At 51.4% G+C, this 13,308-nt stretch overlaps 6 protein-coding genes across 6 annotated transcripts; 3 read left to right on the forward strand and 3 right to left on the reverse strand.

Moving 5' to 3' along the window:
* Window positions 1-206: 206 nt before the first annotated feature.
* ASPBRDRAFT_197290 (putative transcription factor SipA3) lies at window positions 207-4,663 on the forward strand (the record flags this gene model as incomplete). The annotated part of the gene is made up of 6 exons (XM_067621077.1): window positions 207-262; window positions 333-696; window positions 753-3,222; window positions 3,273-3,359; window positions 3,417-3,638; window positions 3,687-4,663. 6 exons carry the CDS (start codon window positions 207-209, stop codon window positions 4,661-4,663), a joined length of 4,176 nt encoding a protein of 1,391 aa, XP_067477833.1.
* Window positions 4,664-4,814: 151 nt separating this feature from the next.
* On the reverse strand, window positions 4,815-5,898 carry ASPBRDRAFT_626815 (uncharacterized protein). The gene is made up of 2 exons (XM_067628380.1): window positions 5,800-5,898; window positions 4,815-5,723 (listed from the first exon to the last, which is right to left on the reverse strand). The coding sequence occupies exon 2, from the start codon at window positions 5,642-5,644 to the stop codon at window positions 4,967-4,969; it is 678 nt and encodes a 225-aa protein (XP_067477834.1). The 5' UTR covers window positions 5,645-5,723; window positions 5,800-5,898; the 3' UTR covers window positions 4,815-4,966.
* Window positions 5,899-6,174: 276 nt separating this feature from the next.
* Window positions 6,175-7,526, forward strand: ASPBRDRAFT_128596 (UDP-galactose transporter HUT1; the record flags this gene model as incomplete). Its single annotated transcript, XM_067618074.1, has 2 exons — window positions 6,175-6,395; window positions 6,461-7,526. 2 exons carry the CDS (start codon window positions 6,175-6,177, stop codon window positions 7,524-7,526), a joined length of 1,287 nt encoding a protein of 428 aa, XP_067477835.1.
* Window positions 7,527-7,707: 181 nt separating this feature from the next.
* On the reverse strand, window positions 7,708-8,453 carry ASPBRDRAFT_197293 (peptidylprolyl isomerase; the record flags this gene model as incomplete). The annotated part of the gene is made up of 3 exons (XM_067621078.1): window positions 7,708-7,862; window positions 7,982-8,084; window positions 8,337-8,453. The coding sequence occupies 3 exons, from the start codon at window positions 8,451-8,453 to the stop codon at window positions 7,708-7,710; spliced, it is 375 nt and encodes a 124-aa protein (XP_067477836.1).
* A 1,460-nt stretch (window positions 8,454-9,913) lies between these two features.
* Window positions 9,914-10,980, forward strand: ASPBRDRAFT_180656 (uncharacterized protein; the record flags this gene model as incomplete). The annotated part of the gene is made up of 3 exons (XM_067619927.1): window positions 9,914-9,953; window positions 10,049-10,243; window positions 10,366-10,980. Exons 2-3 carry the CDS (start codon window positions 10,139-10,141, stop codon window positions 10,978-10,980), a joined length of 720 nt encoding a protein of 239 aa, XP_067477837.1. The 5' UTR covers window positions 9,914-9,953; window positions 10,049-10,138.
* Window positions 10,981-11,040: 60 nt separating this feature from the next.
* ASPBRDRAFT_128170 (putative 3-oxo-5-alpha-steroid 4-dehydrogenase) lies at window positions 11,041-12,153 on the reverse strand (the record flags this gene model as incomplete). Its single annotated transcript, XM_067618033.1, has 3 exons — window positions 11,041-11,441; window positions 11,494-11,965; window positions 12,055-12,153. 3 exons carry the CDS (start codon window positions 12,151-12,153, stop codon window positions 11,041-11,043), a joined length of 972 nt encoding a protein of 323 aa, XP_067477838.1.
* Between the last annotated feature and the right edge of the window lie 1,155 nt (window positions 12,154-13,308).

Here is a 13,308-nt window from a genome sequence, read left to right on the forward strand (position 1 = left end):
CGCCGATGGCTCGAGCAAGAGGCGCTCTGTCTCCTAGTAAGCTTCCTCCACTAGCCATGCCATTTTCCCACCTTCACCTATTTCCCTGAGTCCTTCGAATGCTTCGCTTCTATTACTATTCTTTGACTTGACTAGGGGCCTCATTGCTGCCTTGTCTTGCCGCTACTTTTGCTCGCATCAAGTGTATGGCTGGTGACATACACTAGATGTCGACTCAGCCGCAGATCCCATTACCCCAGGTCGGGAAGCTCGTCAGCGTGGTGTAAGTCCTCTGAACCAGCTCTGCTTCTCTGAATTCCTGCATAGGCTCTCTTCTAACCGTTCCGGTAAAGTCCAGTTGGTCTAAAGGAGGCTGCTCTCGACTCGCCCACTTTCCGAGCCACCACCCTTCACTTCTCCGACCAGATCGAATTCCTTGAAAGATGGCTCGACGGCTATGCGAGGGCCGCTTCCAAGCTCACTTCGGAGCTTGCGGCAATGGAAAGCGCGGCGAATATCTTCCTGTCTTATTCTACGAACCCCCTACTGGTTTCCGAAGCTGTCCTTGATCATGATTACACGCTGCAGTCGATGAGGAGGTGTGGTGACAGCACCAGAGATATGTGGAATGGGTTGATATCCACCGTCAAAAAGATGGAGAATCTTATTGCTGAGCCAATTCGGGCTTTCATGCATGAAGATTTGCGGACGTTCAAGGTACTTGACGGGTTGCCCCTGAAATTCGTGCGGATCTGGCTCTTACCCCGCTATAGGAGATCCGTCGCACTCTGGAACAGACACAGAAACAGTACGACTATCTGTTGGCCCGATACTCATCGCAATCGAAATCGAAGGAACCTTCATCATTAAGGGAGGATGCGTTTCAACTCCATGAAGCTCGCAAAGCTTACCTCAAAGCGTCAATGGACTATTCCATACAGGCCCCCCAATTGCGGAACGCACTTGATCGCCTGCTTGTCCGGGTTTCTTATGATCAGTGGCGGGAACTTAAAGTATTCCATAACAGCAATGGCACAGCGTTCGCGAAATGGGGTCAAGAGATGGACCGCATCAAAGGCTGGGCTCACGAAATGGAAGGGGGTGAGCGGTCTTCCAAACGGGAGCTTTTGACATCGAGGAAGCAGATAGAGGAAGCAGCAGAGAATGCAGCTAGGCCTTCTCGAGAACTAGAAGATTACTCTTTGTCTACAGTTCCCTACCTCGGCTCCCGGCCTCTGTCGACTACCAGCATGAGCAAGGAGGCTAGACCCGAGAAGCAAGGATGGGTGTTCCTCCGAACCCTCTCTGGGAAACCTACCCGGACTGTCTGGGTTAGACGATGGGCATTCTTGAAAAACGGTATTTTTGGCTGCCTGGTCCAGGGCTCTCGAACAGGTGGTGTTGAAGAGAGCGAAAGAATCGGCGTCCTTCTCTGCAGTGTTCGAGCTGCCTTTCAAGAAGAGCGAAGGTTTTGCTTCGAAGTCAAAACCAAAAGTAATACTATCATGCTTCAGGCTGAGACACAGAAAGAACTCATGGACTGGATTGCTGCCTTCGAGGCCGCCAAGCGAAAGGCATTGGAGAATCCGGCTAGCACTGATCTCTCAGTGTCCGGCAAAGTTACTGTTCAGGATCCTGCTTTCGCAATCTCTCAGCCACCGGCTCCCGAGTTTGCTGCTGATCCTTCTGATTCGCTCACACCCCGTGCTGACGACCAGAGCTCCGCAGATCGCAGCGGGATGCTTGCCCTACCTGAAAGAGACCCTTCCGCCATGCGGAACAGTAGTGACCTCAGCAGTTATAGGAGATTAACGGCATTGGATTCTGAGAGCTCCGCACGCGAACACGCATCGCGTATAATGCAGAAGCTGGACCTTCACCGCAAATCAAACAATGCAGTGGCGCCGTCCACTTCTCTGCCGGGTGCTGGAGGTGGCATAGCAAGCTTGATCTCTGCCAGTCATAGTGCTCTTGGGCCGGGCAGCCCCCCCTTGCCCCTCGACGTTGACGGAACTAGGACTCGTAGCTCGACATTTGGCAACGATCCTCCGTCTACTCTGGCTCCAGGGACTTTGGCAAACCCACCTGCTCCAACAACTATGAGCAAGGCGGCCGTGATTGTAAGCAATGAGAGGGGTATAGGACTGGGCCAAGCCGACAAAACAGGAGGAATGCCGAGTGGCATGATGGCTAACCTGTGGGGTAGTTCGAACTGGGGTTTCATGAATCGGATTGAACGGGAACGCATAGGACTACCTAGCGAGCAGGACTCAGGCCCGTCAGACAACCCGACCTCGCCAGCGAATGATCCAACTAGACAATTCCTGACAGCCGAAGCTGACACGTCCAGTGGGTCTACAGGGAATAAGCCGCCGAAGTCTGGGCCACGTCACAGGCAGACGGTGAGCCTTGACGGGGACTCGTCTAAGATGCAGCGGGCATTGCTTGGCGATGCGCACGACTATCCCACTTACTACCCGCAGCAGCTTAAGATTCAGGATGCGCAGTTCCGGCTATTGTTTCCTGACATCAAAAAGGACGAACCTCTGGTTATGGTGTTCCGTGCTACCTGGAATCCCAACGATCAGCAAGATTTCCCCGGAAGGGCCTACGTTACAACCCAAAACATTTACTTCTACAGCCACCATTTTGGGCTAGTACTCACGACGTGTATCTCATTGGAGAGCATTAAAGAAGTTACTGCCGCCCCAGGAAGGGACTGCGACTTCCTATACCTTCATATGATCCCTCCTCCAGGAGACGATACTCCCGGCCGTGGAACCGTCAAGACATTCCTTGAGCCATTGCGGCTTCTTCAGCGGCGGCTTAACTTCTTGATCCATAATTCCACTGCCGCCGAGCCATTGGGCCTGGAAGCGACATTCAAGACCTTGACTCGGATGGAGAGTGAAGCACTAACACGGACTCCTAGCCTTGACAGCTGGGAGGATGTGGCTGCTGGAGACGACAATGTTGAGGGAGGGGACAGTGGCACAGAACCTCCGAAGAAAGATGTTGGTGTCTATATCGACAACGACCTGGACATGCATAAGAAGAATGGCAATGGCAAAGATACTCCCAAGTTCAGACTACCAACGCAGCCTGTTCAATATGTGCCCCAGGGAGATCTTCATCTGGCGGCCGAGAAGGTTTTTGATACAAGTGCAAAAGCGGTCTTCCATATCCTTTTCGGAGATAAGAGCGCCGTCTGGCAGCTTCTCCTTCATCAGCGGAGAGCGAAGGGTAAGTTACAGTTCCGGGGTTCAGGTTGGGCTTTTGCTAAATGAGTACAGGTATCAAGCAAGGGCCTTGGATCAGACAAGAGTCCAATCATCTTAGACGGGATTTCCATTACGAAATTGAGACGGCTGATGTCCTTGGTACGTTGGATAACCTATCACCGCAAGCTATATTTCGTTCTCACTAATTCGGGTTAGGACGTACCCATACCAAAGAAATCTCCGATTATCAGATGATTGACGTCCTGAATGATCATCTCTGCTATGTGATTACAGACAAGCGGACGCCCTGGCATCTTCCTTTCAAAAGATCTTTCAGGCTGGTCAGCAAGGTTGTGATCACCTTTGTCGCAAAGGGAAAGTGCAAACTCTCTATCTATACTAAAGTGGAGTGGCTGTGGTCCCCGTACGGCCTTCAGCGTAAGTTCTTATCCTAGATGATCATCGGCATTTGCTTAGATATTCTAGACATAATCGATAAAAACGCCACCAATGACCTGGAGCAAGACGCTTTGGATCTCGTCGATTTAGTTGGCGACCAGGTCCGCAGACTAGGCGCGCATAGTCGAACCAAGAAGGCCATTACGATCTTCGGACACATTGGACGCCAGAATCTCTCATCGCAGTTCTCGCCACAAACCGACTTGCAATTGAAGCTACGCAATCCTCGAATTCAAAGGTCCCTGCCACAGCTCCTCTTTGAGACGTTTGCGTCTTTGACCGAGAGCATTATTTCTGACCTGATGATGTGGACGTTCGCTTTCCTACGTTGGGTGTGGAAGACCACACACGCAAACAAGGTCATTCTCATCTTGTTATTGTCAAGTATGTTAATTAATGGGTTCTATTCATCCCGCGATGCCTATGAATGGTGGCATGACAGGACCGTTGGGAACTTCATGGCCCGCATTGGGGTCAGCCCCGACAACGTCATGACCAAAGCTATCTACATGAGAGATATCGACGACGCAATCGCCAATGCAACCATTGGGCACGGAAGTGAAAATGTGAGCGATTGCTTCGCGACCTTCCACCAGCAGACCGTTCGCAGCCCAGGAAACACCATCTCCTTGGGCACACCAGGGTTCCGGGACTCCATGACGAGGAGTGCGGCCCGACGGATTCAGCAAACGCGCGAACGGTTGGCTTCGTACCGACACGACCTCCTGGTTGCTCTCCGCGTGGTCAACAGCATCGAAAGAGAAGTGATCCAGAGTGAGTGGGAGCGATGGTTGCGACAGGAACTGCGACGTTGTCGCCAGATCCAAATTCTTCTCGGCAAGAATGAAGGAGATGAGGAGGTGGACCTCGAGGTGGATCGCACCGGGCAGAGTGTCTTTGCTGAACTCACTGATGATGTTCAGCAATGGTACGAAACGTACTGCACTAGTTGCCAGGCGGAACACGCACAAATCGAGGATGAACGTCCCATAGGTGTGCCATGAGATGCTTTTTCACAACCATGGCAAAGAATGCATGGCTGTTTTGTCTGACCCCGTTAACTTGCTTGTTCCCACGATACCCGGCTGCAGTTGCTCATCTGTCCGTTTCGTCGAATGCCTCTGAGAGGTACTTGGTCCGGTTCGTCTCTTGTTGCTGTCTGTCATCCGTGTATATAATTCGATCTTCTTCGGTTGTAAAGATAAATTGGAAGAAATTGCTTCGCTTCTTGCTGTAAGCTCAGCAGCAATTGATGCCCTTCCCTTCTCCTTCTCGCCTGTAATCCACAATACACACCCATAGATCAATCAATTCTGCCTCGGCTTCACCGCACCATCCTGCACAACATAATACACCACCGTCCCATCACCCCCCATCCTCCTATCCACCATAGCCAACAACAACCTCTTCCCACCCCACTCTTTCGTAGCCCTCGCCTTCCCCCGATACTCATAATACTCCCTCAACTTCTCTGCCTTCTCGCCTTTCCCCCCTTCTCCTCCTCCTCCTTCCAGTACTTCCCCCTCTTCCCCATCACCACCACCCTCAGGCAACGAATCAAACACCCCCGCCAACTTGCGCAGCGTCCATGACTCGCCTTGCACCGTAGGGAGCACGAACATGCGCTCTAGCTCGACGTCGTCCTCGCGCAGCCCGCGCTCCAGCATGAACAGCTGCTCGTCCGGGTGGATGTAGATGTGGTGCGGGGGGATGCCGGAGATGAGGTAGAGGGGTTGTTCAGGTTCGTTTGCGGATTTGCTGGGGAGGTGGAGGTCGTGGACGCGGAGAGAGGTCCAGAGGTGTTGGTGTTGGAGGTTGTGGAGGATTTGGATCGTGTTTGCGGAGAGGGGGGTGGGTGGTGCGGAGGTTGTGGTGGTGGATGAGAGGAGGGTTGTCAGGGCAGACGGGGCGAGGGGTGTCATTTCTGGAGTAGCTGGGTTGGATTGTTGTTGTTGGGATGGTGGTGGTGGTAGTGTGGTAGTCATGGTTATAGTTGTGGTTGTGGTTGTAGGTCCTAGAATTGAGGCGGAATTGGCAGGTGGTGTAGGGTAGGATTAGTGAAGTCTAGATATTCGGGTTGGGTTAGTTCGCGTATGCGCTTGTGAGTATGGTTTGAAGAGGATGGGTGAATTGGAATTACCTAACACTGGTATAGAGACAAGAACTATAGTTCACGATTGAAGTTCTAGAATTAAATTAAGGGTCGAAAAGGTGAGACCGAAGAATTGAGACTCGGCGGGGCGGAAGGGGAAAAAAAAGGGCGATCGCGCCGAGATTCCGCGGCGGTTTGGAGACGCGCAGAAGAACACATGGCATCATCTTTCTCTTTGGTCGACTATAAAGTCAACTATCTGCTCCATCGAGCTTTCGTTGATTGTCTGTCTATTTTCACATATCTCCTATATATCCGCCAGTGTCTGGCGATCCGGCCCTGATTATCTTTTTGCCTTTGTGCTCTTTGTCTTTCTGCAAATATCTGGACGGAGTATAAGCGCTGTTGGGTTCATCGTCGATCATGGCGCGCCAGAAACAAGCTGCGCCTTTGCAACGCGCCACGTCCTCTGAACTGATGCATATGCCTCCGGAGGAATCTCAGTCACTAGATAAGAAGACGAATGGAAGATCCTCCGTCGCAAATGGAAGTGCGTCTGGAAAACATGCGGCGCAGGAGAGTGCCCCGGAGAGTCCGGGCTTGATGCAGCTTGCGATCTGTGTTCTTGGAATTTACGCTTCGTTGTATGTCTCTCGTTGTGGTATCGAGTACTTCTGGAGTCATGCAATGCTAACTGCGATTTTTGTAGTCTTTCCTGGGGTGTGCTTCAAGAAGCTATCACTACAGTATCCTATCCTGCTCATCCTCCGACTGCTGAAGTCCCCGAACCACCGACGGAGCGCTTCACCTACTCCATTGTCTTGAACACCATCCAGTCGACCTTCGCCGCCATCACTGGCTTTCTATACCTGTTCTTCTCGACTCCTTCCGGCCAGAAAATTCCCTCCATCTTCCCAACCAAGAAAATCGTCTTCCCCCTGCTCCTGGTCAGCATCTCCTCGTCTCTCGCATCGCCCTTCGGATATGCCAGTCTCGCGCACATCGATTACCTCACCTTCATCCTCGCCAAATCGTGCAAGCTCCTGCCCGTCATGTTCCTTCACCTAACCATCTTCCGCAAGAGATACCCCCTGTACAAGTACGGCGTCGTCCTCCTGGTCACCCTCGGAGTCGCCACTTTTACCCTTCACCACCCCGGTACCAGCAAGAAGGTCGCCGCATCAGCCGCCAAGGGCCAGTCTGGCTCAAGCACATGGGGAATCTTCCTTCTTTCCATCAATCTGCTCCTGGACGGCCTCACGAACACCACCCAGGACCACGTCTTCAGCTCTCCGCAGCTGTACACGCGCTTCACGGGCCCGCAAATGATGGTCGCCCAGAACGTCCTCTCGACCGTCCTGACGAGCAGCTACCTGTTGATCATGCCTCATCTGTCATCGACGGGCATTCTGCACAATCTTCTCCCCTTCCCGATCCCTCCGTCCACAGAGACGGAGCTCACCTCCGCAATTGGCTTCCTGTCCCGTCACCCGGAGGCCCTGAAGAACGTGCTCGGATTCGCCGCCTGCGGAGCCATCGGACAGCTCTTCATCTTCTACACGCTGTCGCGCTTCTCATCCTTGCTTCTGGTCACGGTGACGGTCACGCGCAAGATGCTGACCATGCTCCTGAGTGTGTTCTGGTTCGGCCACTCCCTCTCCGCGGGCCAGTGGCTCGGCGTGGGCCTTGTCTTTGGCGGTATCGGCGCCGAAGCCATCGTTCAACGGCAGGAGAAGGCAGCCAAGGAACGAGCGAAGGCTGCTAAGAAGCAGTAGGTGATAATTATACCTGCCTCATGATAGATTGTCTTACTTTCTGTAAATGTACATATAGTTTCATTATAAACCTGATCTGATCTCATAGATCGATTGATTTCTCCTTCATGCAATATCCATATACCAATCCCTAACCTAACCCTGACCATAGTAATCATAAAACAGATAGTAAGATAATAATCTACTTCCTCCCCTCAACCATAATAATATGATACCCAAACCCAGTCTTCACATCCACATACTTAGGGTTCCCCGTCGTACTCGGCTCCAGATCATACGCCGCCTTCTCGAACGTCGCATCCAGACTGCCCCGAGTCTTCCAGCCAAGGGAGCCGCCTGTTATTTCCCCTTGGAATCAGCACTACCCCAGCACAGCACACAATCATTCTATACCAGCATAATGGCGGAATGAATAGAAATAGGAACAGAAGAAGAAGGAGAAGAAGAAGACATACCCTGTCGAGCCTTATCCTCCGAGAATTCCCTGGCAACTTCGTCGAACTTGGCTCCGTTGCGCAACTTCTCTAGGGCTTCTTCCTTTTTGGAGAATTTCTCGCACTGCAGCTTTGTCAGTTATCATATGCCGTACATAGGCTGTTGATATATGCATGGCCATTATGATATTCTTCTTCGTTCATAGATAGACAGATAGTATAAGGATGGTAGTATATCCCACTCAACGTAGAGAAATGCACACCACACCATATCAAAGCTACTAGAAGAAACATCTACAACCACACTTGAACCACAACACAATAGAACAATAGAAATGTAACAGAAGTGGAGAGAAAGAGAGAGAGGGATACATACAAGAATATGTCTCACGTTAATAGCATTCGCAGGCTTGAGGCCCTTTCCGCCGCCTTTGCTGTTGCTGTCTCCGCTATCCTTGCCTTTCTTGTCGCCGCCTTTGTTCTTGGGTGCCATGGTTCTGTATTATTATTCTGTACTTTAAGTACAGAAGATGTTGTGCAGGAGTGTTTGAAGAGAAGCTATGTATATGAGTTTAAGGATAGGGAAGATGGTACTAGCTTAGTGGTGGTTCGAAGATGATGTTTGCTGCGTGCTGTTTGCATATGAAGCAAAAGATTGGCTGCCTGGATTCTGGTGGGGTGCGGGGGCCTGAGGCATGTCGTAACGCTTAACGTTAACGTGCCCGGTAGTTGGATTTCTGGTTTCTCACCAGTATCTAACTAGGATGTGCTTATAGATTTCGCTCCTCATATTTGTCTTTACAAGTGACTGAATGGCAATTTCTCTGACCTAGATAGTGTGGCCAGCGTTAACTGCTTCATCAGTAGGACTGAGGGGTAGAACCGCTCCCCCCCGGCACTGTATATCAGGCCGTGGAATAGATGTCACGAGAGACTTACTTATCCACCTTCAAGAATCCGCTCTTTACAGCTGTTGGAATGTTTATAGATTCTCTAACAAGGCGCTTCGCGCTGGTCTTTGGGCTGTTACTATTGCATGAGGTTTATATTGATCCAAAGTAAGTAGTATTTGTCTTCCAACACTTCGCTTCGGGTTCAGCCATACTATATATATATACTAGCCATTCTTGTATAGTCTAGATACTCTTCTACATACTGCCATTAATCCAAATTTACACCATCTCTTACACCACTAGTGATCCAATGAAGAAGATCTTCCCTGAAAGCATGAAAGCAGCTTCTTTCCCGGAAGGCGTCTGACACCTTAGCGGATAGATGGGATGCCACGTTCGCAAGCGATGACGAGAAACGAGCTATCTGTGAGGAACTTTATGTTTGTTAAGTAGTTACTACCGTATAGTATGAACTTCGGTGAGGTTTCATGTCAGTTTTGATGAAGTGAGTATGTCATGGCATCGAACTGAAGTTGCCGTTTACTGTAGTCTCAAGAAACTGATAACATAAAAGGGTGAATACGAGGGCAGTAATGATGGATGGGACAAATGCATCATGGTAGAAAAGAGGGGTTGTTCTCCATCTATATCCATAATGAATAATTATATTATTGTTGTGTACATTGTATGAAGCTCGAGAGTTATCCATTCTCAGTCATCGAAGTGTAACACTGGCCCTAAAGTATAAGTTGACAGATAAGCTTTTCTTGTCGAGTCACGGGGCTGGTTAGTTACAGAATGAGATGAGCTGTCAGCAAATGTCAGGTGAAAGCGAAGGGAGTACAAAGTTGACTTCTATTCTTATCACTCACATAACTACTACTCTGTAGTACTCCGTAGGTCATAACTGGACATCGATTCAATTAATTGTGATGGAGTAAACGCTCCGGATTACGTACCACATCACGGCCAAGTGGGCAACCATTGCATCTCATCGTGACGACATTGCTATATTTATCGACAATCATTGCTCATTGCTTTCTTCTTACCTCCAAGCCATTCATCCCGTCTGGTTTCCCGGTCTACGCGCAACGCCCCCGGTAAGTCAAGTCTTCTTTCACAGCGACCCCTGCTCTCTGATCGCCCGGCTTACCGTGTAACCAACTTAAACAGACACCGTTCTGACTTCTGATAGATTAATCTCCCCTCGTTAGTCGTCATCCGCCCCCTCAATCGAACCACAGGGATATTGCCTCGGTGTGCTCCCCGGGATCGACTCCAGCAAATGATAGCCGATCTCGAGACTGCCCGCATCAGATCACTGCCGGACGATGGCTTCTACATAGCGAATTTCATCTCGGAGGACGAAGAGGAGTTTCTCCTCCGAAAGGTGAGTTACTGCGGCATTCGTGGCCCTTGGCCCTTGGCACCATTCACCCTTGCCCTGGAATTCAACCGGGCCTTAAGTGGGGATGTTGGGCGCTCATGGATTTTCCCGGCTACTCGGTATAGATAACGACTGCGCCGTTACCCCGCTGGACGCATCTCGCTCACCGGCGTCTTCAAACCTGGCCCTCGGCTCTGACTAAATCGAACGCGCTCATTTCCTCCCCGTTGCCATCTTGGCTCGTCTCACCCATCATCACCCCTCGCTTCGACTCCTTGGGTCTTTTCGCCGACGCCCCGCACCGCGCCCCGAATCACGTTCTGGTAAATGAATACCGCCCGGGACAGGGCATAATGCCGCATGAAGACGGTGCTGCCTACTACCCGCTCGTAGCTACTGTGAGCCTAGGAGCTCCTATCGTGCTAGACCTGTACAAGAAAAGCGAGGACGGCAAAGGGAACGGACATGGCCGGCATCCGGTGTATAGGATTTTGCAGGAAAGACGCAGCCTGCTCGTTACCACGAAGAGTATCTATACCGACTTTTTGCATGGGATTGCAGAGACCACCAGGGATGAAGAACTTGGCGCAGAATCCATCTGCAACTGGAATTTGTTAGGGGAGCCAGGCAGGTATGAGTGCGGCTGGCTAGAGAGGGAGACTAGGATAAGCTTGACTTATCGAGACGTGCTCAAAGTTGCAAGCCTTGGGAATACGATGAGGTTCCTGGGCAGTCGGTGACGTGAGTCATCCGAGACTCATGTCTCGGGGCCAATTCCCCGCTGGTCTCATGCTACATAATTAGTAAACCCAAGGGATCATGTTCCATCTTTCCCGCACGGACTCCTCGCCGAATTTTCGCAGATACCAATGCTTGGTGTTCGCAGCGGTGACGCCCAGGTTGACAACGACAAATACGAGAGCGGACAACAACGTCTTGTTTACGACCTCGCCCTTGGGCGCGCCCAGCAGAGCCAGCGAGAGATATACCACACACTCGGCCGTATAATGCGGACAAACGATCCTGCTAAAAATCGGGTGAGTTGGCAGGGTATATTTCTTCAAAGAGAAAAGATAATGGTGGCAGTCGTGCTGGATGCCTGATGTAATCAAGAAGAGAGGAATGCAGACAAAGGTGCGAAGAGAGGGTGCTATCGTAACCTTGACGTCGTCGAGGACGACTTTATGAGACAGCAGGGCTCCTAGATGCGATCAGTGGGGTTCGGTATCTTAACCTGTCAGTCAGAGTGGTACCTGCTCCTTCAATCCACAAAGCAATGGACACTGCTAGGTAAAATGCAAGGCCTACGAGCCAGTGAACAAACCACATTCTCGAGGATGAAGGCTTGGCGAAGGCTTTGCACTCATATAGCCGCCTTGCACCTTGGATGAGCATGAGCGCCCAGCACAAGAACACTTGATGTACGGACATGGACTGGTGCAGATGGTCCGGACTGATTCTCGTAGCCAAGGCCTGGAACACCACTCCCTGACACAAAAGCTGCGCAGCCCAGAAGACCGAGGCCAAAACGGAAGCAATGTAGAATTGCGTGAAGTAGCTGTGAGGGACTGTCAAGGAGGCAGCGTAGTCCAGAGCGCGTGCTGCCGGGGAGGAGGGCGGGGACGCCGGGGGCGTGGACTGCGAGTCGACCGTCGAGGTTGTACGAGCGCCATAAGGAATGAAGCGTGAGTGAAGCGAATCTGGCAGGATGCTGACGGAGAGTATCTAATTAGGATAATCTGGGTTCAGTTGATGCAGGGTCATTCGCAATGTCGTCCGCCTCGACTTCAGAATGGCAACATATCGGTGCATACCGTGCAGGATGCCAAAAGGAAAAAGGCTCGAAGGGCGTCGATGGCGTCAATGTGCGTGGAGGAAAGAGCTGTATCCACCAGGCTGAAGGGGAGCTCCATTGCGACCGGAGTCCGCCGCCAATGCGGAGTAGGATTTTTGCAGCGGAGGGCAGGGGGGAGGGGGAAGAGAACAGCTAATGGCCACCAGTTCCGCCGGCTCCTAAAATTGGTGACAAGAGTCTAGACAACCAAAGAGAAACTGGAGAGGATGCGCATCGGGAGCGGGAGAGAGAGAGAGAGAGAGGAAAGAGGCGAAGAGAGCGAGCTGCGCCCCGGGCCGGATGGTATCATGGCACCGGGCGATGGCAGGAGGCTCTGGTAATATTACGGTTACAAAGGGTATAGGCTGTCATGATGATGCGACACGTTCAAAAAGCTCAAGTGTGGAGAAGCAAAAACCACCGAAACCAACTCCACAGCCAAGGGGATGAGCGAGATGAGCAGTCATAAATCATAAACAAGCCCTCCCCGTCCAAGTAGGAATCGGCGTGTGTTTGATCCACCAGGGTCTCGTGAGAAGGAAGCAGCTTGCGAGCTAGACTCGAGACTAGAGCGGCCTCCTCATCTCCTGCAATAAACCATCGCCCAAAACATCGGGAACATCGGAGGTCCGGAGAGGACCAGGAGGAGGAGAAGCCGGAGGAAGGACTTGGTCTAATGCCTAGGAGCTTCAGTTCTCCGTTGTGTGTGTGTCTGTGTACGGAGTATACGGATATGTATGTGTACTACCCCAGCATACTCGGTATTTAAAATAAGGATTGCTTTGGATGAATCCAACATTCCGGATCACCGGACACTGGACACTTTTTTTCTCTCCTTCCCCCCTTTTTTGTCCCAAAGGACTCGGACGATCCATGGACGGGGGATGAGGTAGTAGAAAGTCACCCATGCAACGCCAACCAAAAGGCTGCCCACCACCATTACCACCACAACATACTCCGTACTACTAAATAACATAACAGCAGCAGCAGCAGCAGCAGCAGCAGCAAGAGGAAGGGGGGCAAAGCGGGGCGATAAGCTGAAAGCAACCTTTGGGATGACTGACTGGTCTCAGCCGAGGAGTCGAGAAGATCGCTGCTGCCCAGTGGGTTCTGCAAAACCCTTCTAGGCTGAATGCGGTAAGAATCGGGTCACTCGGCCATCAATAATTGGTCCAACCAGGGGACGAGCTGATGCCTAGCCTGATAGCCTACGCAGCTTCCAAAGAAAACGATC

This window comes from Aspergillus brasiliensis, assembly GCF_001889945.1.
Source record: "Aspergillus brasiliensis CBS 101740 unplaced genomic scaffold ASPBRscaffold_8, whole genome shotgun sequence".
NCBI lineage: Eukaryota > Fungi > Ascomycota > Eurotiomycetes > Eurotiales > Aspergillaceae > Aspergillus > Aspergillus brasiliensis.